The sequence below is a fragment of the Lathamus discolor genome, chromosome 3 (assembly GCF_037157495.1).
Source record: "Lathamus discolor isolate bLatDis1 chromosome 3, bLatDis1.hap1, whole genome shotgun sequence".
Lineage (NCBI taxonomy): Eukaryota > Metazoa > Chordata > Aves > Psittaciformes > Psittacidae > Lathamus > Lathamus discolor.
In genome coordinates, this window is record NC_088886.1 from 122,216,364 (window position 1) to 122,236,966 (window position 20,603).

The 20,603-nt window shown below is 39.7% G+C and overlaps 1 protein-coding gene across 18 annotated transcripts in view; it reads right to left on the reverse strand.

The window, feature by feature from the left end:
* The window catches only part of KALRN (kalirin RhoGEF kinase), a 521,871-nt gene that overhangs the window by 206,097 nt on the left and 295,171 nt on the right, over nt 1-20,603 (reverse strand). For all 18 annotated transcript variants that reach the window (XM_065671413.1, XM_065671394.1, XM_065671393.1 and 15 more), the window contains one exon: nt 9,854-10,045. In XM_065671413.1, coding sequence (XP_065527485.1) covers nt 9,854-10,045 — 192 coding nt within the window. The remainder of the gene's footprint in view (nt 1-9,853; nt 10,046-20,603) is intronic.

Below are 20,603 nucleotides of genomic sequence, written 5' to 3' on the forward strand. Positions count from 1 at the left end.
TCAGTGAAATATGGGGACCTTCTTTTCCCACCTAGTTAGCACTGCTCCCACCCCGTGAGTTGTAACATAAGTATGCAGAGAACCAAGGTTAGGTTGAGAAAAACAAAAAATAAAAGAACATCACAAACAGAACTGCTCCAGAGACAGATGTCCATTAACCCTGTCTTCCTCTGCTATTATGCCAGGCTTACACAGACCTACTCTGAACAGCAACACCTACCTTTTTCATAATATGCATTAGTAAGTCACATAGCCCCAGGCTGAGGTTAATTTATGGCAGGACTTCAACCCATGCCTATCTTTAAGTGCCTGTTCAAGTGCTGCTGTGAATCTGGCTTCACTGCACACCCTTTAGGAAATTGCCTTTTCTACCTTGATTTCCCACACCAACATGGTGCAGATAATAAAACTTTTTGGCACAATCAACCTTCATCAGCTGATGTTTATTCACACTTAGAATGCATCTATTGCTGTTTCAGCTGAAAGAACTGATGGTTGTTGTAAATTGGACGCATATTTCACAACATTTTCCAAAGTCACATTCAAGGTCTCATGTAAATGTCAACAGAAACTTAGAAAACAATGTATGTAATGATGAGCTGCGATGTGACTGCATGCCACCAATGAAGTGGCACACAATGACAGCATACCTAATAAAATGTGACAAGATGGGTTATGACCAGACATGGAATATGAAATGCCACAATATGTGACTTCCACTGTAAGGTACAGACGATGAGACAGCCTGCTGCAAGAAAAAATGTTGTCAGATACCCCCAAACTGATTGGGAAGAAATGACGAGTGGAAAGAAAGGGAACATTCTGTGATCTCTTCCTAACCTCTTTCTTGCTTTTTGCCTGTTCCTTGCCAATTTCTTGACATTCATCCTTCATTGGACTGCATCTGGTGCTTCTGTATGCTGACGTTTTTTAATTAGAAACCTTGCTTATGGCAAAAGGATTTGCAATGCCTAAACATTTGATGCTTTTTCCAAGACCTGCATGGAACAGATTGATACAGCACAAAATAATCTCCTCTCAAGGGAAACACAATTTGGGTAGCTGGGCTTACATGACAGAGTGTGCAGATCCCCAGCCCAAGGTCATGTAAACGTAATTCAGGGACTATCTGCTTGAGGAGAAAAAGTTGGCTTGTAACTGAAGAATCAGATGTTCCGTGCTTCTTATCATTATGAATTGCAAAAACATGTTCCTCTTCTAATATAATTTTAATGAGTTATTTGTAATCATAAGTCTGGATGTAACTAACTGCAGTAATTGTACTAAGCAAATCAAGTTCTGCACTTGATCATACTGATAACAGGCTTGGAGAAGTTCTTCCTACATCAGAAAATTCATGCAGATTTACAGCAGCATAACACAGTACACAGTGTAGGAGGAGCTTCCCATAGCTACTAATATACACTACAAATTCAGCAATTTACTTAAATAAATGCAGGTACCATTCCATTTTACTCTGAATTGTTCACTGGTTCTAAACATTTCATTACTTCTAAAATGGGAGTTGCACTACTTCTCCCCTCTGTGCTTTTTCCAGTGACTGGTCATATTATTAGCAGACTTACCCTGATCTGCTGCTTTGAGTCGTTTCTGCAACTTTGTGCATTATGTCCTAGGAATCACAGAAATTAATCACTTGTGACAATTCTGAATCATTCCGAAACTTGCTAAAGATTAAACAGACTGTGGGACCTTTCTCTAACCAAAGTGTCTCTCTGGATTCACCAACTTGAACCACTACATTGACACTAACCAGTTTAAACTAGCTGTGTAGACTCTGCTGCATATGTGTATTTAAGGTGCAACAGCATGTGTCTTTTGAGTGAGGTGAGAATCATAGGAGTGTCCCTGTATAGCTCTGATGAAGGTTTACTCAGTATGCAAATCATCACTGGCTGCCCAATCTGTTGCCTTTGTACACAGCAGTAAAAGCTGCAAACCCACACTCTGGTACTAGAAGAAGCTCATCTTCCTCAGCTTCAGGAAATCAGGAAAATGGGCTGTAATATGACTAATAAAATGGTACTTTATGTGAGTTGGCACATCCTATTTAAAGGTGCTCATAAAATACCCTTCTAGCTGCAGAATGAACCTCTGTTATACGGAGAGCAAGGCATACAGGCTGGAAACCTATCTCTGTAACACACAAACTACATGCCAGGGCCCTGACAAGCCAATGACAATATTTGAGTGAAACCAAGCAGTCAGTCAAAATCCCAGTGAATAGCCTGAAAAATATGGATAATAGGCTTGGATGGATAAAATATGGATAGACAAGTGTTAACTCCAATGTAGTCTGTAGAAATTCTTGGCAGAATGATGGGAAGAACTTCTCTTCTGTGCACCTGCCCTTGCTCTGCTGTAGGTTTGACTTCCTGACATTTGGTTTACGCAGCTGCATTTAAAAGCATTTAATTCTTACTACCTTGATTCTGTCACAATTTTTTGCCATCACAGATGGCAGAATTTTATTCACTAGCAGCCTGGCTGTGCTTCAAACTCCCCTGCTCAAGAGCGGGATGTGCTGCCAGGATAACACAGCTCTCTTCATTCCCAGCTTCTTAATCCTTCATGAAAAAACCTTGCTTCTAGACAACAAATAGACAGGACAGAGGGGCACCCTGCATCACCCCAGCTGTCTTGGTTCCTCCATCCCAGATCCTTGGAAGCTTTACAGTCAAGATTTAACTCTGCAAAGAAACCACCAATGTGAATGACTGGTGAATGTTTGCATTTTGGTCAAAGCCAGTCTGTGTCCTGGAATTGGAGGGGGATTTGTTCTTATTTTGCTGCTTCATGGTAATTACTGATAACTGAGAGTGAACTTTTACATCACATCACGGAAGAATAGCACTTGTTATAACAGCAGAACACTCTCTACAGTCCCAGTTATCAGAATGATAACAGTAAACTGGCAAGTATCTGCCTTCTCCAAGGAATCTGCCATCCAGGCAAAGCTCTGCGCACATTACCTGTATGTGCAGCTCTGGTAGTTTACTTTTCCCGCATCCTCTGCTCTCTCCCTGCAAATCCCAACTCTGATGGGCATATCAGAATGTTTAGGAACTGAGCACTTTTTTCCTTTTTTAATTTTTTACATCAGCATTTCCTTAATCCCTTATAAAAGCATTTGCTTTTTCCAGCCCTTTGTCTTGAGATTTCTCTGCTCGTAACACTCTCCCTAAACTACGCTGATTCAGCTCCCACCAAAACCAATGTTCGTACTTGTAAGAGGTATAAACTTAAGGTTTGATGTTTCACAGCCCTGCAGTGAGAGGAAGGGCAGATATTTTCAAAGTTCAACTTTGTACGCTGCTTTGTACTTATCTCAGCTGTCAATTTTATCCCACTGAAGGAAAAGTATTTTCTAGCTTTTGAACAAGGCACAGGGTGCTTCATTCTAACCCTAAAAAAAGTTCCAGGATGTGACAAGGCCAGTCAGTGAATATATTATGTGCAGAGAGCAAGTTTGGGTTATTTTAGTGTTTTATGCTTTCCTATTTTTTTAAACCTGACTATAATATGAGAAAACAAACAAAAACACTGTCTAGGACAGTGTATAAGTAGTGTATAAGTCTGTAAGACAAATACTTTGCAGTAGACATGCTCAGAGAACAAGACCTTTTCAGGACTTCTAAAAGATTTCAGCAAGTGAAATTGCTAAAGTGATTATCCCCTTCACCACAAGTCTTTATTATCTAAGGGGTGATTGCTCTGAGATGTCAATATTAACAGTTAAAGTCAAACAACAAATTATTAAGTTCAGTAACATTAACTTTGAATCCTGGGTCAGTTTACAATGAATGACAGGGTTATATAGTATATCACAGTATCACTGTCATGTTTGCTCCATGATTAACTTTGAGACATTCTGTCAGTTCTTCTGATGAGAGTCAACAGTAGCTGACTTTAGCCTCATGAGCTTTCTGCTCCCTTCTTCCCAGCAACTCTGCCACAGTGTGAGGGCCAAGCTTTGTCAAAATTAGTGACCGACACTGAAATAATCTCCTAATCACGATATTCAACTGAAGCAGGGAGAATTTAATTTCACAGGTTTTGGTTATCAAGTAAAATGAAGTTAGTAATGCCTGCAATAAAACACTGTTACTGTCCCTGACTGACAGGGTAAATCTTCTATCATTACTCACTTGAGTAACCCCACTGCTATCTATGGGGTGACCAAGGTGACCTGCTGACCACAAATAATTTAGGTCTGTGTAAGTTGCCTGACACTTAATAGTCCAGAACTTTGCTCTCAGCTTCTCATGGCCTTATCAGACAAGCTGTTTAGGGTGAAACTTTCCATACCAGGTATCTGCCTAAGGCTTTACTTGATGGATTTTGAGGTAAAAGGTTCAGAATGAGAGAAAGGGGAAACAGAAGTCACTTTGCCTGTGTTCACATGAGATGCTCCAGACTGTCCATGATTTTAAGCAAGGGTTTGAAATTTTGCAGGGTTTAGCCTTGATGTCAGGAACACAGATTATGTCATCTCTGTGAAAATTAGCCCAAATTTGGTCACTCAGATCACGTCTGCCAAGTTCACATATTCAGTAAGAAGCTGTTAAGAGTATGGCAATTCATTTTTCTCAACATTAAGTATTTCCTGAGCATACTCATCCCCCTATTCTGTGGTCCAGGAAGACCTTGAAGGCTCCACATGGAACTGAATTACTGAGCACCTCTTTCTATCGCTCTTCCGACCTACCAAGGGCCAACAAAGCACAAGGCATATGACCTGAAACCACAGGACTGCTTCTGCTTTTTGCTGCTGTCCTGTTGGGCTCCACTCAACACAAAAGTGGTAATCCGAAACCCACTGAATAATGAGAAACCTCAGGGTGGTAAAACATGCTTTTCATGTCCCAAAGAGCTAAGAAACAATTGCAGAACTCTTTTGTAGTTCAGTAAAGACCCATATACTGTAAATGGATCTAATTTCAGTGAAGGTTCTTCTTAATTTAGCAACTGCATTCTTTGCACAACAAATCTTTACTTCAGTAATACGGAAAATACACTAAGGTATATATACTTGTTCTTAAACACCTACATTAATCCCAAAAGCATAAAATCCTGCTGATGAAGCCAAGAATTTATTTGCATGTAGATATTACATGAGCTATATATTTGTAGCCTCACTTCAACAGTTACTTAAAAGAAATAATTCCCAGGCATTTTTATACCGTTGATTAAACCTCCAGCACTGAAGCTTTATCAGAAACTGCTGTATTTCCTGCCACTTTAAGCCAGGTAAAACAAAACTATGACTGCTAAATAGAAAAGGAAATCTGTATGGAAAATAAAGACACTTACGAGATGCTAAGTCATCATTTAATTATGCAAGAGGATTTAATGATTTTAATTATATTGAAATAGTGACAGTGCTCTTTTGTGTCTATATTTTTATATCTAGAAATGTAAAGTACACTTCAGAACCCTAAGTTTAAAACTCAGAGACCAATGTGAAATACTAAGATTCAGACAATGAATTAAAAGATGCTTTTATTTGCCTTGAGTTTTTTGAGTCTTCAGGGTGTGATTATATCACATCCGCAACCTCTTCTGTAGGAGGCTCAAATACTATTCTCTTTTAAACAGAATGAAATGACAGCCAAGAATCTGATGTCATCATTTGATCCTTGCAGCTGAAAGCTCACAGAAAAGCATCAACTACGATGAGATTTGTGATCTGACAATCTTGCCAATAACTGATTCGGATCTGAAGTAAGAACGTGAATTGAATCACACTTAATCCTGAGAGAAATTACTCAGGTGCAAGTCTACTGAATACATTTATCCCACTGATAATAATTTATAATTTTACCCTGCCATACAGATAATTGGATTTGATTTCCAGTGTACCAGGTTTCTGTTCACACTATCAGCAATGCCTTGGCCTGAAAGGGCATGAAGGTATTGACTATAAATTAAGAGGGTGTCATGACTACTGTAGGACAGTGGGGAACACAACATCTCTATTATAGGCATAGACATTACTCACAGATTCTGACACTAACAATCACTTAAGGAACTGCTCTAAATCTATGCCTCTAGAATGTTTTTACCATACCAGAAAGTCATCATTTCAGACTATTGCATGCATTAAGGCCACTTAAAATAAATAATAAAAAATATTGTTATGCTTAATTGGCAGTCTTTTTCACATTCCTTCCACTATGTCATTGTTCAGCTTGACCCATTATTGCATTCTGAACGCATTACAATCCTTTTATAATGCATTCACATTAAATGAGCAATGATTCAACTACTATTAAAAAGCTACTCTTAACTTTCATTGCTCATGGGATATCTGGATTTAAACAACTCTCTAATTCAACACCATACATTGTCCTCAAGAAATTCTAGCAAGGCAGATTACAAAAGGAAACATTCCTTGACAAGATCACTTTTTAAAAAATGGGAGCTGTTAAAAGCCTCTCAGGTGCTGGAAATCTGAGCAGTCACATGTGGAGATGAAGAGGTGGGCAGAGCAGAGTACAGGTGAAGCAGTGAGTTCACAATCAATGTACTCATCCATGCCTGGGAATTACCACATCACAAATGCGATTCATCTGCGCTAGGAAGACTGTCAGAAGCAACACATTCACTGCAGGAAGGTATTTAGAATGTTTCCATACAGACCATGTCAGTAAGACCAATTCTTTGTACTTAATTCTCCCTTTCACCAGCTCTGTCTCAATAGATTAACAGATCAAGAAATAATGAGAATTTTGGAAACTTAGATGAAAAATACATCTAGGCCACAGTTTCCTACATTATTGCCAAGAAAACATGAAGGGAACTGTTTATTCATTTTCAAGGACATAAGAGAAACAGTTGTTAATAGTTTAAGAAATGGTTTTAAGAACTGCAAATGATGAAGTAAATAATGATGGTTATTATCAACTAATAATGCCTTCTAGAATCATGCAACATATGTTAGGTGTTAAACCCATTAACACACCAGCCAAACTGCTTTCTCCTCATCCCAAGACACTCCAAGGTGATGGGTTTGGATGGGCATAGTACAATCCAGCATCAAGAAAGTACAAGGGGCAAGGTTAACCAGAAAGGCATGTGTCAGCATTATAACTGGAATGCTTCCTGCTAAACCAGCAGCAATGGATCTCCAGCCCCTTTTATTTTACTGCTGCAGCAAAAGGATTTTTTGCCTTGCTATCTTCTATAACTTAGATCTGACTGGACTCTAACTCAATTACAACTGCTACTGACTCAAAGGGATTTTTTTCTTGATAAATCCTGACTTTAAAATTGTAATCTAATGTTATCTTTGTTGTTTGGAACTGAAATCCCAGCAAATACAGTGAATTTATTTTGAAGCAGTTTCATCAAATGAGCTTGGATGGTGAAGATCTGACCTGGACAAGAGGGTAAGTGGAGAAGAACCTGCATTTGGTCAACCCGAGCCCTGTAGCCTGGGAAGTCTCACTGGGATTAGCACATTTTCTAGTCAGGGCCCAGGGAGGAACCAGCTGAGATCAGCTGGTATGAAACAGGGAAAGGACATAATACTGTCACAGGTATGGTGGCAAAAAAAGGCAAAAATCTATTTCTTGATTTTTGAGGAATCCAGCTATCTGTTTCAATATTCATACTGAAGAATGACAATTATATTGGTTAGCTTGCCATTTTACAATATACATGAAGGGTCAAGCAAGGCCAAGCAATGAGTCATTTTCACTTGAGCCAATCTATTTATAGCATAAAAAGGTAAATAGAGATCCAAACACGTGCTAAGGCTCTCTTGTTTTAACACTTTGCCCTTTACACTAGTTTCCCCCTGGCAGACTTCGGTTACTTCACTGTGTCTGTGTGGATCCCCATGGCTGGCAGACAAATACTAAAACTGCAACAATTTCCTCACTTACTTATTTGTGGCAAAAAAAACCCAGGTATTGGGCTGTGTGACTCTCCTTTGGTGTCACTGAAGGAGGCAGGTAGTGACACACAGTGAAGTTCAGTGAACCTGCAGAAAATCAGAGTGTTTGGCCCCACATGAGTGAGTTAACATGGGGGTAAGTGAAAACTTCCTTTCTCTTAGAGAGCACCTGTGCATCCTCTGATGTTGGGGAACTGCTGGAGACTGCAATAACTTTAGCAGCCTCTTTACACCCAACTCAACAGTTGTCATTCTTTCTGATGAAAGATATCTCAGTTTTATGCCACAGTTCCCTCGAATGTCCCTCTGCAGAGAGGGACAACTGAAATCCGTTCACTCTCGGGCTCCCTAAAATTGACAGCAAGTACTTGCTGAGCTTTCCAAAAAGGCATCACTGCACCAATCTGTCCCATGTGTAAACACCAATGAGGCAGAGATTTAGGGTTTACTCTCAGTATCTAGTAAACAGCATTGCTCCTGTCACAAAAGACTGTTTCTGTAATAATTTAGAAAATAAGTGCATTTTTAAACATTTGCATTTCTACACACAGAAAGAGGACTCATTAAAACCAGATGAGTGAAGCAGGCAAATTCCCTTCTTGTTGAAGAAAGGTAGAAGTACATATAGTGCACTGCAATCCAAACCCCTTCAAACAGGGAAACTCTAGTTCTTAAACCCAAATTAGCCTACACAGTACCAGTAATCATCAGAAGAAATTTAGATTATAGAAAATATTTCATACTGATAACTTCCTGAAGTCACGCCTGTCTTTGTGTTACTAGTCACCACCTGCATAGGTGAAACGAGGTTAATCACAGTAGGAAACTGTTATGAAATAATTTTGACTGAGGAAATAACCAATCAAGTTTCCCCTGTGGCAAACCAGCATAGCTGCAAGCATTTGAGCTACTCTGGAAACAATAGTACTATTCACAGTAACTAGTACCTAGATTTTGGTATATTGCAAAAGCAGGATGTAAAAGGAAAACTTTTATGTATCAATAACTATAATGGACACAATGTATTTCCATCTTCCATATATATGTATATATATACACACATGTACATGTTCTTACACCTTCTACTTAAGGAGGCCCCCCAACATGCTGAAGCCTGTTATACACAACTTGTTTGTAACATGCAAAGCAACTAACACATGCAAAGCTTTCAGCTTCTAAGAGAATCTTTCTGATCAAGTGTGCTTTTGCTAATTGATGCTGCAGAGCATGAAAACAGCTATTGTAATTCCATTTCTCCTAGCAGAAACCCTGTCTTTAAAAGTCACTCATCACTGAATGGCCTTTGGTCCACAGAAAAATGTGAAGTATGCTTTAATTACATCCCCAGTGGCCTCCCATTTGATGTCCTGTCCACTGTATCTCTGGCAAGACAGCCTTATCTCTGGATATTTTTCAATTACACTAAGCAGCATTTATTCAGGTCCTCACTGATTCACTGTATCAGTATGTGGCTATTTGCTCTTCAACCATAATTACAAAAAGTAAAGTCTGCCCCATTAAAAAATGTAAGCTTTCCAGTAACACTTAATAATAATGGCTACATTAATTAACATTACATTCAAATGGAATCCCTCTGAGGATACGTGTCACACTGCTAGCAAGTTTATACCTAATGCAGTAATATCAACTCTTGCTTTTACAAAATAATTCTTGCTTTATAACAATACATGCTAGTTGAGAATTAAGCACTGCTTGATATGTTAGATATGCTGTCCCTGTATTTTAGTGTACTATATAATTAATTTCATTCATATTTTATTTCCTCTTTACAACAGTTAGTCATATGCATCAAAGGAACTGGATATCAGCCCTGTGCAGCGAAGACGCCTTTTCTCTGTCATCTGAGTTTTCAGAGTCAGACTCTTGCAACACTTAGCAATACACAGAAAAAATCGCTCATGCGCATCTTACCTCTTTGGTGTGGGTATGGAAGGAGACTGACATGTCCAAGAGAAGTTTCCGCTGTTCCACCCTCCGGACAAAATCCTGAATCCGTACTTCCAGATGCCGGGCTGCTTTATAGATCTCTTCAGGGTCACATTCTCCAGTCTGAGCCAACTGCTCTGCAGCCTCCAAAAGCTTGTCTGCATTGGTGTATGTATTCTACCAGCAAACAAAGCAAGAAAGAGTATGAGCAATACAACTGTGGCGAGTGAACTCTTGAGACAGGCTGTTTATACCTTCAAAGGCATGAAAGGCAAGTGATTACCAGAGTTTTAAAACAATAGTAGTAATTCCTACTGGCACTGCTTTCTGTGGAAAGAGACTGTATAAAGCCACATACATTAAATAATTTCTTATTTGAAACACACCACCCCATCCCAATCCTGCCAGGCACAGTAACAGGACTGTCCACTTGTTTATTTCCAAGTCCCCTGGAATTTCTCAGAGATAATGTAATGAAGCAAGTGGGACTAACCACGTGATACTCGGCTACAAGCTCATTGCAAAGGACTCGCAATGGCTATCACATTACAGCATGTAATCATGCTAGCCAGATACGTCTCAGCCTCAAGAAACATTTGCCTTTCATTGGCTTTTGTGAGATAACTTAAAAAGACTGTGTTTCCAAGTTCCTTCTATGTTTTTTCCTCATCTACTGTTCTGCATCATATTTCTAAATGGAGTAAGTCTATCTGATTAGCTTGCAGCTGCCAGTAGGTATTGCTGAGATTGCTTTGGAGGGGTAACATTTCCAGTTACACCGGGGCATGTGCCTGCCCTCCATTACGTAAGAATTTGAACACTTCACCATCCTGAATAGATTTACTGCATAGAAATGGCTTTTGCAATATGTGATGTATTATCTCCACTTCACAGAGAGGGAATGGAAGAACACAGAAGTGAAGCAATGTACCCAAGACTGTGGAGGAACAGAGGTGAATTCCCTCAAACCTACCTCAGCTTTCAAACTACCTGCCCATCCTTTCTCTCCCTTTTTCATGTTTCTGGAAAACACCACTAAACTAATACATCAGAGTCTCATAAAAAACAGCAGAAATGGAAAGGGACTGCAATCACCTCCATAGCCACAGAGCTATGTTTAGTCAGCTATGTTTAGCCGACTAAACATAGTCAGGCCTTGCTGCAATAGCAAACCTTTCTTCACTTGCAGTCGACGCTCTGTGGTGTTTAACACAATAAAAATAAGGACAGACAAAGATACCAGCTTAAGGGTGTTTCCAGTACCAGGTGAGATCTTCAGAAATGCTCAATGTCAGCCTAAGACTGTTCCCAGTGGGAATTTTAACCTCCCCATTAACAGAAGCAGAATAGTAGCACTTTCCTTTTCAAAAATCCTACTGAGAATCCTCTGCAGTTTAAAAAATGCATTAATTTGATGCTTATACACAAAATACGTTTGAACACTGCACACACACAGGTACTTCTGAGCATTAAAGTAACACTGTCAAACATAAAAGCCATGAATCAAGTTATGTTGTTCTTAGATAATATCCTGCTGTAATCAACAGTTGTTGCTTGAGAAAATATTCAATACAGAGACAGAAGACTGACCTCCAAGTGTTTAATGAGAGAAAATATTTCCAGTTATAAAAAGCTGAAAGAAAACAGCTCATTCATGGTTCATTTTCCCAGTTTCTGAGGGTTGCCTATAAATATACAGTATTTGCATTTCTCTTTTTGGACTGTGAAGAACATATTCTAGACAGTTTTGTTACCAATAGTAAATTTTATTCCCTCACTTTCAGGCCACTGCTATAATGGTTAGGTTGTTAACAGCAGCAAAATGTTATGTTTTAATAATCATTTTTTGGAAACCTCTTCAGCTGAGAATTTGTAAAAAGTGTTCCATTTAATATGACCTGAATTAGGGTCCAGTTTCACTTAACAGCATCCTTTCTGAATGATCCTCTTCCAATAGTATTTGGAACAAATGCCAAAGCTAGCACTATTTTTCAAAGTCTCCTGCACTCTAGGGTTTTTCACACATTACCACTACAACGACTAGAACACCAGTCCAGCTCCCTGCAGAGAAGGCTATTCCTGCTCTTATTCGTAACATTTAGAATACTTTTAAATGCATTCACTCTTTGCTTACGGCACACATCTGCGATACAAATAACTTTGCTGAAATAAAGTATGACTACGGCTTTGCTGCACTTGTACCTAACATCTCCGCTGAAAATCATTATGAGTTTACTGATTCCAACACATGATGTACCTGATGACGTATAGATGAGGTGAGTTCACCAATACGATGATCAGATATAAAACCACTGCATGGTGAAAAACATGTAGGCTAGGGCCTGGATTTGGGGGTATTTCAAGTATGGTGAAATTCTTCTTCACCTCTTTTTCTCTCTTTGCCCACTAAATCTACAGCTAAGTGTCTGGGTTTTAAAAACAGGTGCAGTTCATGCTAGAAAAAACACTAGCATCTTTACCCCTGCCATTCTAGAAGGCTTGGTACTGAGATATTTAGAATCATAGAATAGTTAGGGTTGGAAAGGACCTTAAGATCATCTAGTTCCAACGCCCCTGCCATGGGCAGGGACAGCTCACACAAAACCATGTCACCCAAGGCTCTGTCTAACCTGGCCTTGAACACTGCCAGGCATGGAGCATTCACAACCTCCGTGGGCAAATCATTCCAGTGCCTCACCACCCTGACAGCAAAGAACTTCCCCCTTATATCCAATTTAAACTTCCCCTGTTTAAGTTTTAACCCATTACCCCTTGTCCTGTCACTACAGTCCCTGACAAAGAGTCCCTCCCCAGCATCCCTATAGGCCCCCTTCAGATACTGGAAGGCTGCTATGAGGTCCCCACACAGCCTTCTCTTCTCCAGGCTGAACAGCCCCAACTTCCTCAGCCTGTCTTCATACGGGAGGTGCTCCAGTCCCCTGATCATCCTCATGGCCCTCCTCTGCACTTGTTCCAGCAGTTCCATGTCCTTTTTATGTTGAGGACACCAGAACTGCACACAATACTCCAGGTGAGGTCTCACAAGAGCAGAGTAGAGGGGCAGGATCACCTCCTTAGACCTGCTGGTCACGCTCCTTTTGATGCAGCCCAGGATACAGTTGGCTTTCTGGGCTGCGAGCGCACACTGAAGCCGGCTCATGTTCATTTTCTCATCGACCAACACCCCCAAGTCCTTCTCTGCAGGGCTGCTCCGAATCTCTTCTTTGCCCAACCTGTAGCTGTGCCTGGGATTGCTCTGACCCAGGTGTAGGACCTTGCACTTGTCATGGTTGAACTTCATAAGGTTGGCATCAGCCCACCTCACAAGCGTATCAAGGTCCCTCTGGATGGCATCGCTTCCCTCCAGCGTATCAACTGAACCACACAGCTTGGTGTCATCGGCAAACTTGCTGAGGGCGCACTCAATCCCACTGTCCATGTCACCGACAAAGATGTTGAACAAGACCGGTCCCAACACCGATCCCTGAGGGACGCCACTCGTTACCAGTCTCCAGCCGGACATCGAGCCATTGACCACAACTCTTTGTGTGCAGCCATCCAGCCAGTTCTTTATCCACCGAGTGGTCCATCCATCAAATTGATGTCTCTCCAATTTAGAGAGAAGGATGTCGTGTGGGACACTGTCAAACGCTTTGCACAAGTCCAGGTAGATGACATCAACTGCTTTACCCTTATCCATCAATTCTGTAGCCCCATCATAGAAGGCCACCAAGTTGGTCAGGCAGGATTTCCCCTTAGTGAAGCCATGCTGGCTGTCACCAAGCACCTTGTTGTTTTTCATTTGCCTTAGCATGCCTTTCCAGCTCACTGCTGCAGATTTAAGAGTGTTAGATACATTTGAGATAAGCGACCACATTTGGCAGTTAACCACACTTGCCTTGAACTCCAGAGTTTGACTTATTCATGAAAGGATTGTCATCTACTGTCAAATGAGATATAAACACAGTACAAGCCAAAAAAGCTAGAGGTTATTTATAGGGTGAGGGCCTGCTCTACTTTTGTTCTGCTCATTTGCCTAAAGTGCACATAAATAATATCAGAAGTTGTTATACAAATCAAGTATTTTCATGTGCGTCTATTTCTCTGCAAGTGCTGAACTAAAGCTATGTTGAACATGAGAGCTTCATTCTGGTTGGTACTATAATGCTATACTTCTTGCTTGCTCTGAACTGTTTCATCCTGAGCTTGCTGTTTTCTTAGTAAGCAGTTTAGAGTACAGACCCTTATTTCATTTCTTTGAAGCACTTCGCACTGTTTTGGTGTGACCTAACCCTGAATCAGGCAGGGTGGGAATCCAATAATGTTAGGTCTCATGATGAAGAAAAGTATACGTCTCCTTGTCCTGCTGCCCTCAGCCAGAAGAGATCACCTGACCTTCCCAGCCTTTCTGAGATCTGGCAGGATCTACCAGGAGCACAAGGTCTAGGTACAACTCCAAATTGGCATCAAGATTAAAAAGTCTGGAAGAAGGTAAGTGCTAATGCAACCATGGAAGGAAATTTTTGCTACTAGAAGGATAATCATGGCTGTCCCCTTTTCTGCAAACTGCAAATCCATGGAAAGTTTTCTGTGACATCCTGAAGAAGGCAATACCAAAAATGGTTAATTCCCCCAGAGGAGATATCCAATGAAGAACTGCTCCTCTGCATCTGTGGAAATTAGTTCCTGTTAAACAATGATAGCACAAGATTCACAGAAAAAATAAGCTATGAGTTACAAAATTACATGCTTTCAGAAATTTTAGGGTTCTATAGCATTTTTTCCTGTTGTTGCATTAACCCCTGAGAGAACTGTCATGTGAACTTGAAATTCTCAGTGATCTGCTAACTGTCATTAAATACTTATGCACCATTTCAAGCACAAAACCAAACTCCTTCTCAAGTCTCTCAATAATCTTTCCATACTAATCTTCACATAATCACCTATTTCAATCATAAAATCTGCAAAGATAATAAAATGAAACTGCGCCCTTCAGAGTGGAAATGGCTACATATATGCTTTTGGAGTTTATTTTAGACAGAACCGGGAGGTTTTCAGCTCTCTTTTGTTTTTGCAAATAACAAAAAAAACCCCAACCTCCCACAATTATGAAAAGAACCAGGCTAACAAAACCTATACAACATCCCTACCACAATTCAGAATTGAAAGTGATTGTTGTCTTATCCCATGGCAATATTTACTGCCAGGATTCTCTGTAACTTTGGTTCCTCAACTGTTAACCATTTGATATTCTGCAGCAAGTTAAAAAAAGGGGGTTTATGAAAAATCTGCTTGTTATATTTATCAAACTTTCCTTTGCATTTTGGACCAAAAAATGCCCAAAACATCAGGATCCATTTCTGTCTTTGACTCAGGTAGGAGATCTCAGCTGAGATTCCACTGTGCCTCCAGGTTAACACATATGAAGCCATTGCTGCATTGGAAATCCACTATCCAAACACAGCTCTTTGGGCAAACTGCTTAAGAGTTTTCCTTAAAGTCAGAACAAACATTATTTTGTTCATAATCTTTGTGCCAGAGAAATGTTTCATCAACAGTTCTCTCTAAATCTTTTTAATCCGGGAGTTGCATGGATTCTAAAAACATCAGTGACCACTGGCTGAGTGCAGTTTGTGCTTGGCCTCATCTGTTACACAGAAAATAGCACTGCAGTCAGTACAAACCAAACAAAGGGTCCCAGTTCTGGTTTGCAAGTATTTGGCTTTTTTTCCTAATTGAAACCAAATTATTTAAATGAAAAATACCAAATAATGCATCAGTTAATTCTTGGACTGTTGCAAGCTTGGAGGGAACAGAACAGAAATATTTTGCCTTTGTTATTTATGGTATGTATTGCAGCCTAAAAAAGTCCAATATATTAGTCACTTAGAAACAAACTAGAATGGCATGCAATCGACTATTCCAGTTTGAAGGGACCTACAACCATCATATAGTCCAGCTGCCTGACCAATTCAGAGCTGACCTAAAGGTAAAGCATGTTCTTAAGGATATTTCCCAAATGCGTCTTAAACATTGACAGGCTTGGGGTATCAAACACCTCTCCAGGAAGCCTGTTTCAGTGTCTGACCATCCTCTCAGTAAATAAATGCTTTCTAATGTCCAGTTTAAACCTCCTCTAGAACAGCTTTAAACCATTCCCACGCATCCTATCAGTGGATACCAGGGGTAAGAGAGCAGCACCTCCTGATCCATTTCCCCTCCTGAGGAAGCTGTAGAGATCAATGAGGTCACACTTCAGCCTTCTTTTCGCCAAACTAGACAAACGTACCAATTATATATATTTGTGTTTTCACTGACATCAGTGAAAGGCATCAATCGATGCAGTGCACCATTTTGTTTTTGAACCACCAAGTGCATATTCAGCAAATGATTCCACAGAATCACAGAATCACAGAATCCCAAGGGTTGGAAGGGACCCTAGCAACTACACTTGTAACTAGTTTGTTGCTGCATGTTTGCAGATAGATTACATTGAAAATAGCTGTGTCCAATGGTATTCCAGGGCAGAATTCATGCCCTAAATCTGGGCTTTTTTTTTTCCCCCAGAAATACCTCTCCTTGCACAGAACTTGACAGCTGTTTATTATATTTGAGAGATTTTTATTGTAACTGAGATCTCCAGTGTGTTCTGAACAATGCTGATTAGCCAGAAAATTGTTGTGTGCATCAGGAGAAGCATGAGGTAGGGGAACAGAGCAGGTGATCAGATACATTATCACATTAAACCCTACATACCCCAGACAGTGCACTTTCTAAGTAGATGTTCATACATGGTGAAGGAGGATGAGGAAGCACTCATCTGCCTTATTCTGTATTAATCAAGTTCTGGGGCTGTGAAAGGCAGTTCCAGGCAAAGGTTCCTCGTATTCAGAGAACTTTGTCACCTAGGTTTTACCATGTAAAAGTCATGGAAGAGATGGCATCTCCAGAGGCCATTAAGTACTGACTAGAGAGAGAACTTAGATGACTAGATCAGATCTGATCTTCCTGATGAAAGACTAGTCATGTGAATCCCATCTTATGCCTGCAAGCTAAAGCTTAGGAGAATTGTTAAGCTTTCTCTGATGTGGTATCTCCTTTACATTCTTTAGAGCCGTGACTCGACTCTTCAATACCAAAGATGAAACCTCAGTATTAGTACTGCTGCTGTGGAGATAGGATGTCGAGACAAAGTTCAAAGCCTGATCCATCTCTCACTGAAAACAGTAAAAACCAATCTTACTGACTTCAGTGAGAACTGGGTCAGCCTCCTAGGCATTTACTTGAGATATCAGGAGGAGACAAAAAATGGCAAAGGGCTAAAAATAAAACTCTGGAGGCCCTGTACCCTCGTTCTGCACATAGACAGGGCCAGCACTTGTACCCACAAAAACTGCAGCAAGATTCATATTTGCAAAATTATAATTATGAAGCTGATTCTGCATTTCTTCTCCATCCTTATAAAAAACTGTTACCCTTAATTTTTAAGCTCAGTTACTGCTATCAGATTCTTTGCTCAAGCCACTTTGTTAAAATTAGCTCCAGTTTTTTGTTTAGGTTAAGTGATCTCACAGTCAGGCTTTTGTGAAGAATTATATCTTTAGTAACTTGATATTCTAAAGCTAAAATGAGTGACCACAATGAAACATTTCTATGATAAACAAATCTGCACTTTAAGGAAGCATCCATCATTGTCAAAATTCTTCCTCCCTTAAGCAGGGCAAGGGCTAAATACGTATGATGATCTAATGTAAGATGTGATTTTATTCAGTTTGAATTTCACATAATCAAATCAAGACCTATATTCTTACTTGTGCTCTATTGCTCTAATTCAAAACAGACTTACCAGGAATTACAGTTACAGAAGTAAAAGGCAGAACACCTCTCTAAGGTCACACAGCCACTCACTCTATCAGTAGTGTTCCCTGCTGTACAATAGAATGGAAACTTCTTCAGACCTTTTAAAAATCCAGGTTAATTACATTTCCAACACTTTCTTCTGCAGACAGTTCTTCCCTTAAACATGGCAATTCATCTTAACTTTTTCTAGTCATAAACTTGCCCTAATTCTCCTTGCGCTGTCCTTCCTGAAGTTTTGCGGTCTTCAAATACTATGGCCTGTTATATTTAACTTTTGATGAACACGTAAGAACATGCCTACCTTTAAATGAATGAATTACATCTGTTTAAGTAGTTTAACACATGAGAGTTGCAAGTTTGTGAGTGCAAGCGCATGTGAGTGCGTGTCCAAGTATCGGCCACTCGACAATCTCAACAAAACTGCTACTGTTAGCAGAACTGCATCTATTTGCAAACACAGTCTAGGAACCAGAGTGTCTGGAACGTCACCTGTGCTTTAGCAGACAAGCACTGAATAGACAAGCTTTCTTCCATCTTCTGGAAAGGTTATCTTTGCAGCTGGTACTTGGGGTTGAAAGGTCCTTATGCCTCTTATCTACTACAGTGAGACCATGGCTCATTCACTATGTTTGAAATTATTTTTCTTCAGACATTTTCTGACTGAGCATCTGTATTTACTGATGCACTGTTACTTTCTTTACTGACATTTTTGACCTTATTGCAGCCTTTCAATACTTAAAGGGGGTTTATAAGACAGATGAGGCAGTTGGACCTGTAGCAATAGGACAAAGGGTAATAGTTTAAAACTAAAAAAAACATAGATTCAGACTAGAGTTAAGGAAGAAATTCATTACTGTGAGGGTGGTAAACCACTGGAACAGGCTGCCCAGATAGGTGGTGGATGCCCCCTGGAAACATTCATGTTCAGGCTGGACAGGGGCTCTGAGCAACCTGACCTAGTTGAAGAGGTCCCTGATCACAAGCTTTAAAGGTTGCTTCCAATCCAAACTATTCTATGAATTGAAATTTAGATCAGTTCAAAAATGTCCACAGATCTGGGGAATGTGAAGTTTGCTCCCATTTCAGATGTCCAAGAGGCCATATATGATACCATGGTAATACTAATTACTACTTTAAACCTCCAGTTATTCTGTTTTTTCAGTGAAGTATATTACATAGGGGATTTTTCAGCATGAATGAGAAATAAACAGTTTCCAGGAATGACAAGGTGGATATGATACAGCATCCCCATGAACCATTGCCAAGAACCATGTATTTTTCCATATATCGTTATCTTTTATTTATGCTTTTCCCTCAAGGTTCACATACAAACTGAGGTGAATTTATTACCGAATTTAAAAGAGTGACACTTACACATTACATCAAATGCTGAAACCCCAGATAAACTGCTTAAAAGCTACCTTAGACCTTCAAACTAATAAATAACAAGATTAGAATGAATAGCTAGAAATACATTAACTAAAAGAATTCTTCTCTGTGCTACTTCATATTGAATGCTTACCTTAAGTTAAAAAAATGATGCCTATAATATATTTTACCACAACAACTGTTCAGCTCAATCATATATCAAGCAGAGAATACTCTTATAACTATTAGCACTCAAATTAACTCCTGTGTGATCATAACAATTATTCATTGAAATACCAGTAAAACATATAGTGAAATAATGTTTTAAGTGCCATCTAATATCACACATCACATCTAATACTAATAAGTATGCAAAGATACATAGATGCATATAGGGAGCACGTACCACATACATACAAAGAACAAGCTAACTTTTTAGCTCAGTGTGGTCACCTGAACTATCACTGAATTGTCGTCACTATGACTACTAAAGGGTACTATTTATGTAAGGACTTCACTTTAAATGCTGTCAGAGCTATTTACTTCTTCTAAATCAGGATGCTTAAAGCATGTTTGGCAAAGATCTGAACTTTTCAAAGCTCTGCTTGGGTATTTTATTTTATTTTTTTAGGTTGCAAGATTAACTTATTTTGGTTGCAAGGGGGAAGACAAGAGATTTATTTCTTTTTGTAGGCAGAAAGATTACACCCACCACAGGTTTCACCTAAAGCCTGGCAAACTTCCCCTTTCCTCCCTAGTTTAATTAGCATATATGTTCAATCTCCTCTATGAAATAAACCACTAAAGACTTGCTTAATATGAGGTAAGTAAATCCCACCCTTTTCAGGGAAGGAATGTGCACACTTCATGTTATAAGGAGGGCATATCATTGCAGGATTACACTGGAGTCTGATACACAGCCTTGAAGAAGCTGCAGTTTAAACTGCTGAAAATATCAGAACCTTTATACTTTGTAAGACATGACTTAAGAAGCTTTGATCTAGAGCAGAGCTCCAAACAGAAACTCAGAGAACACCCCTTGGGCACAATAATGAAGTTTTAGTCCCACAAAGTCCGTCTTTGGCATCTTTCCTGAGATCAAGAGAGACTGCTGGCTGAGCAAGCAGCATTGCCCAGGAAGGCTCATGCATTGGGTCTACTAAACAAATAACTGTGTTTACAAACTAAAAGCCATCAGTGGAAAAAAATGTGCATTGAAAAACTTGGCAGTTTTAACTGAGGTGGTCACACGGCCCTTCAAAGCCACAAGTTATATCTCACTTTTGTCACCTTAAGGCACCCTAAATAAAAACAGTATCTACTTGATATGTAGGCTCATTTTGTGCTTATAGGTTTTTGGTTTTTTTTTAACTGTCACCCTTATGCTCTTCTGGGAGAAGCATATCTAAACAGCACATTGAAATGAGATGATGAAATACTCCTCTTGCCATTTCAATATTTTTAATATTTTATGGATTGTACAAGGACCTACAAGAATTAGGGAAGA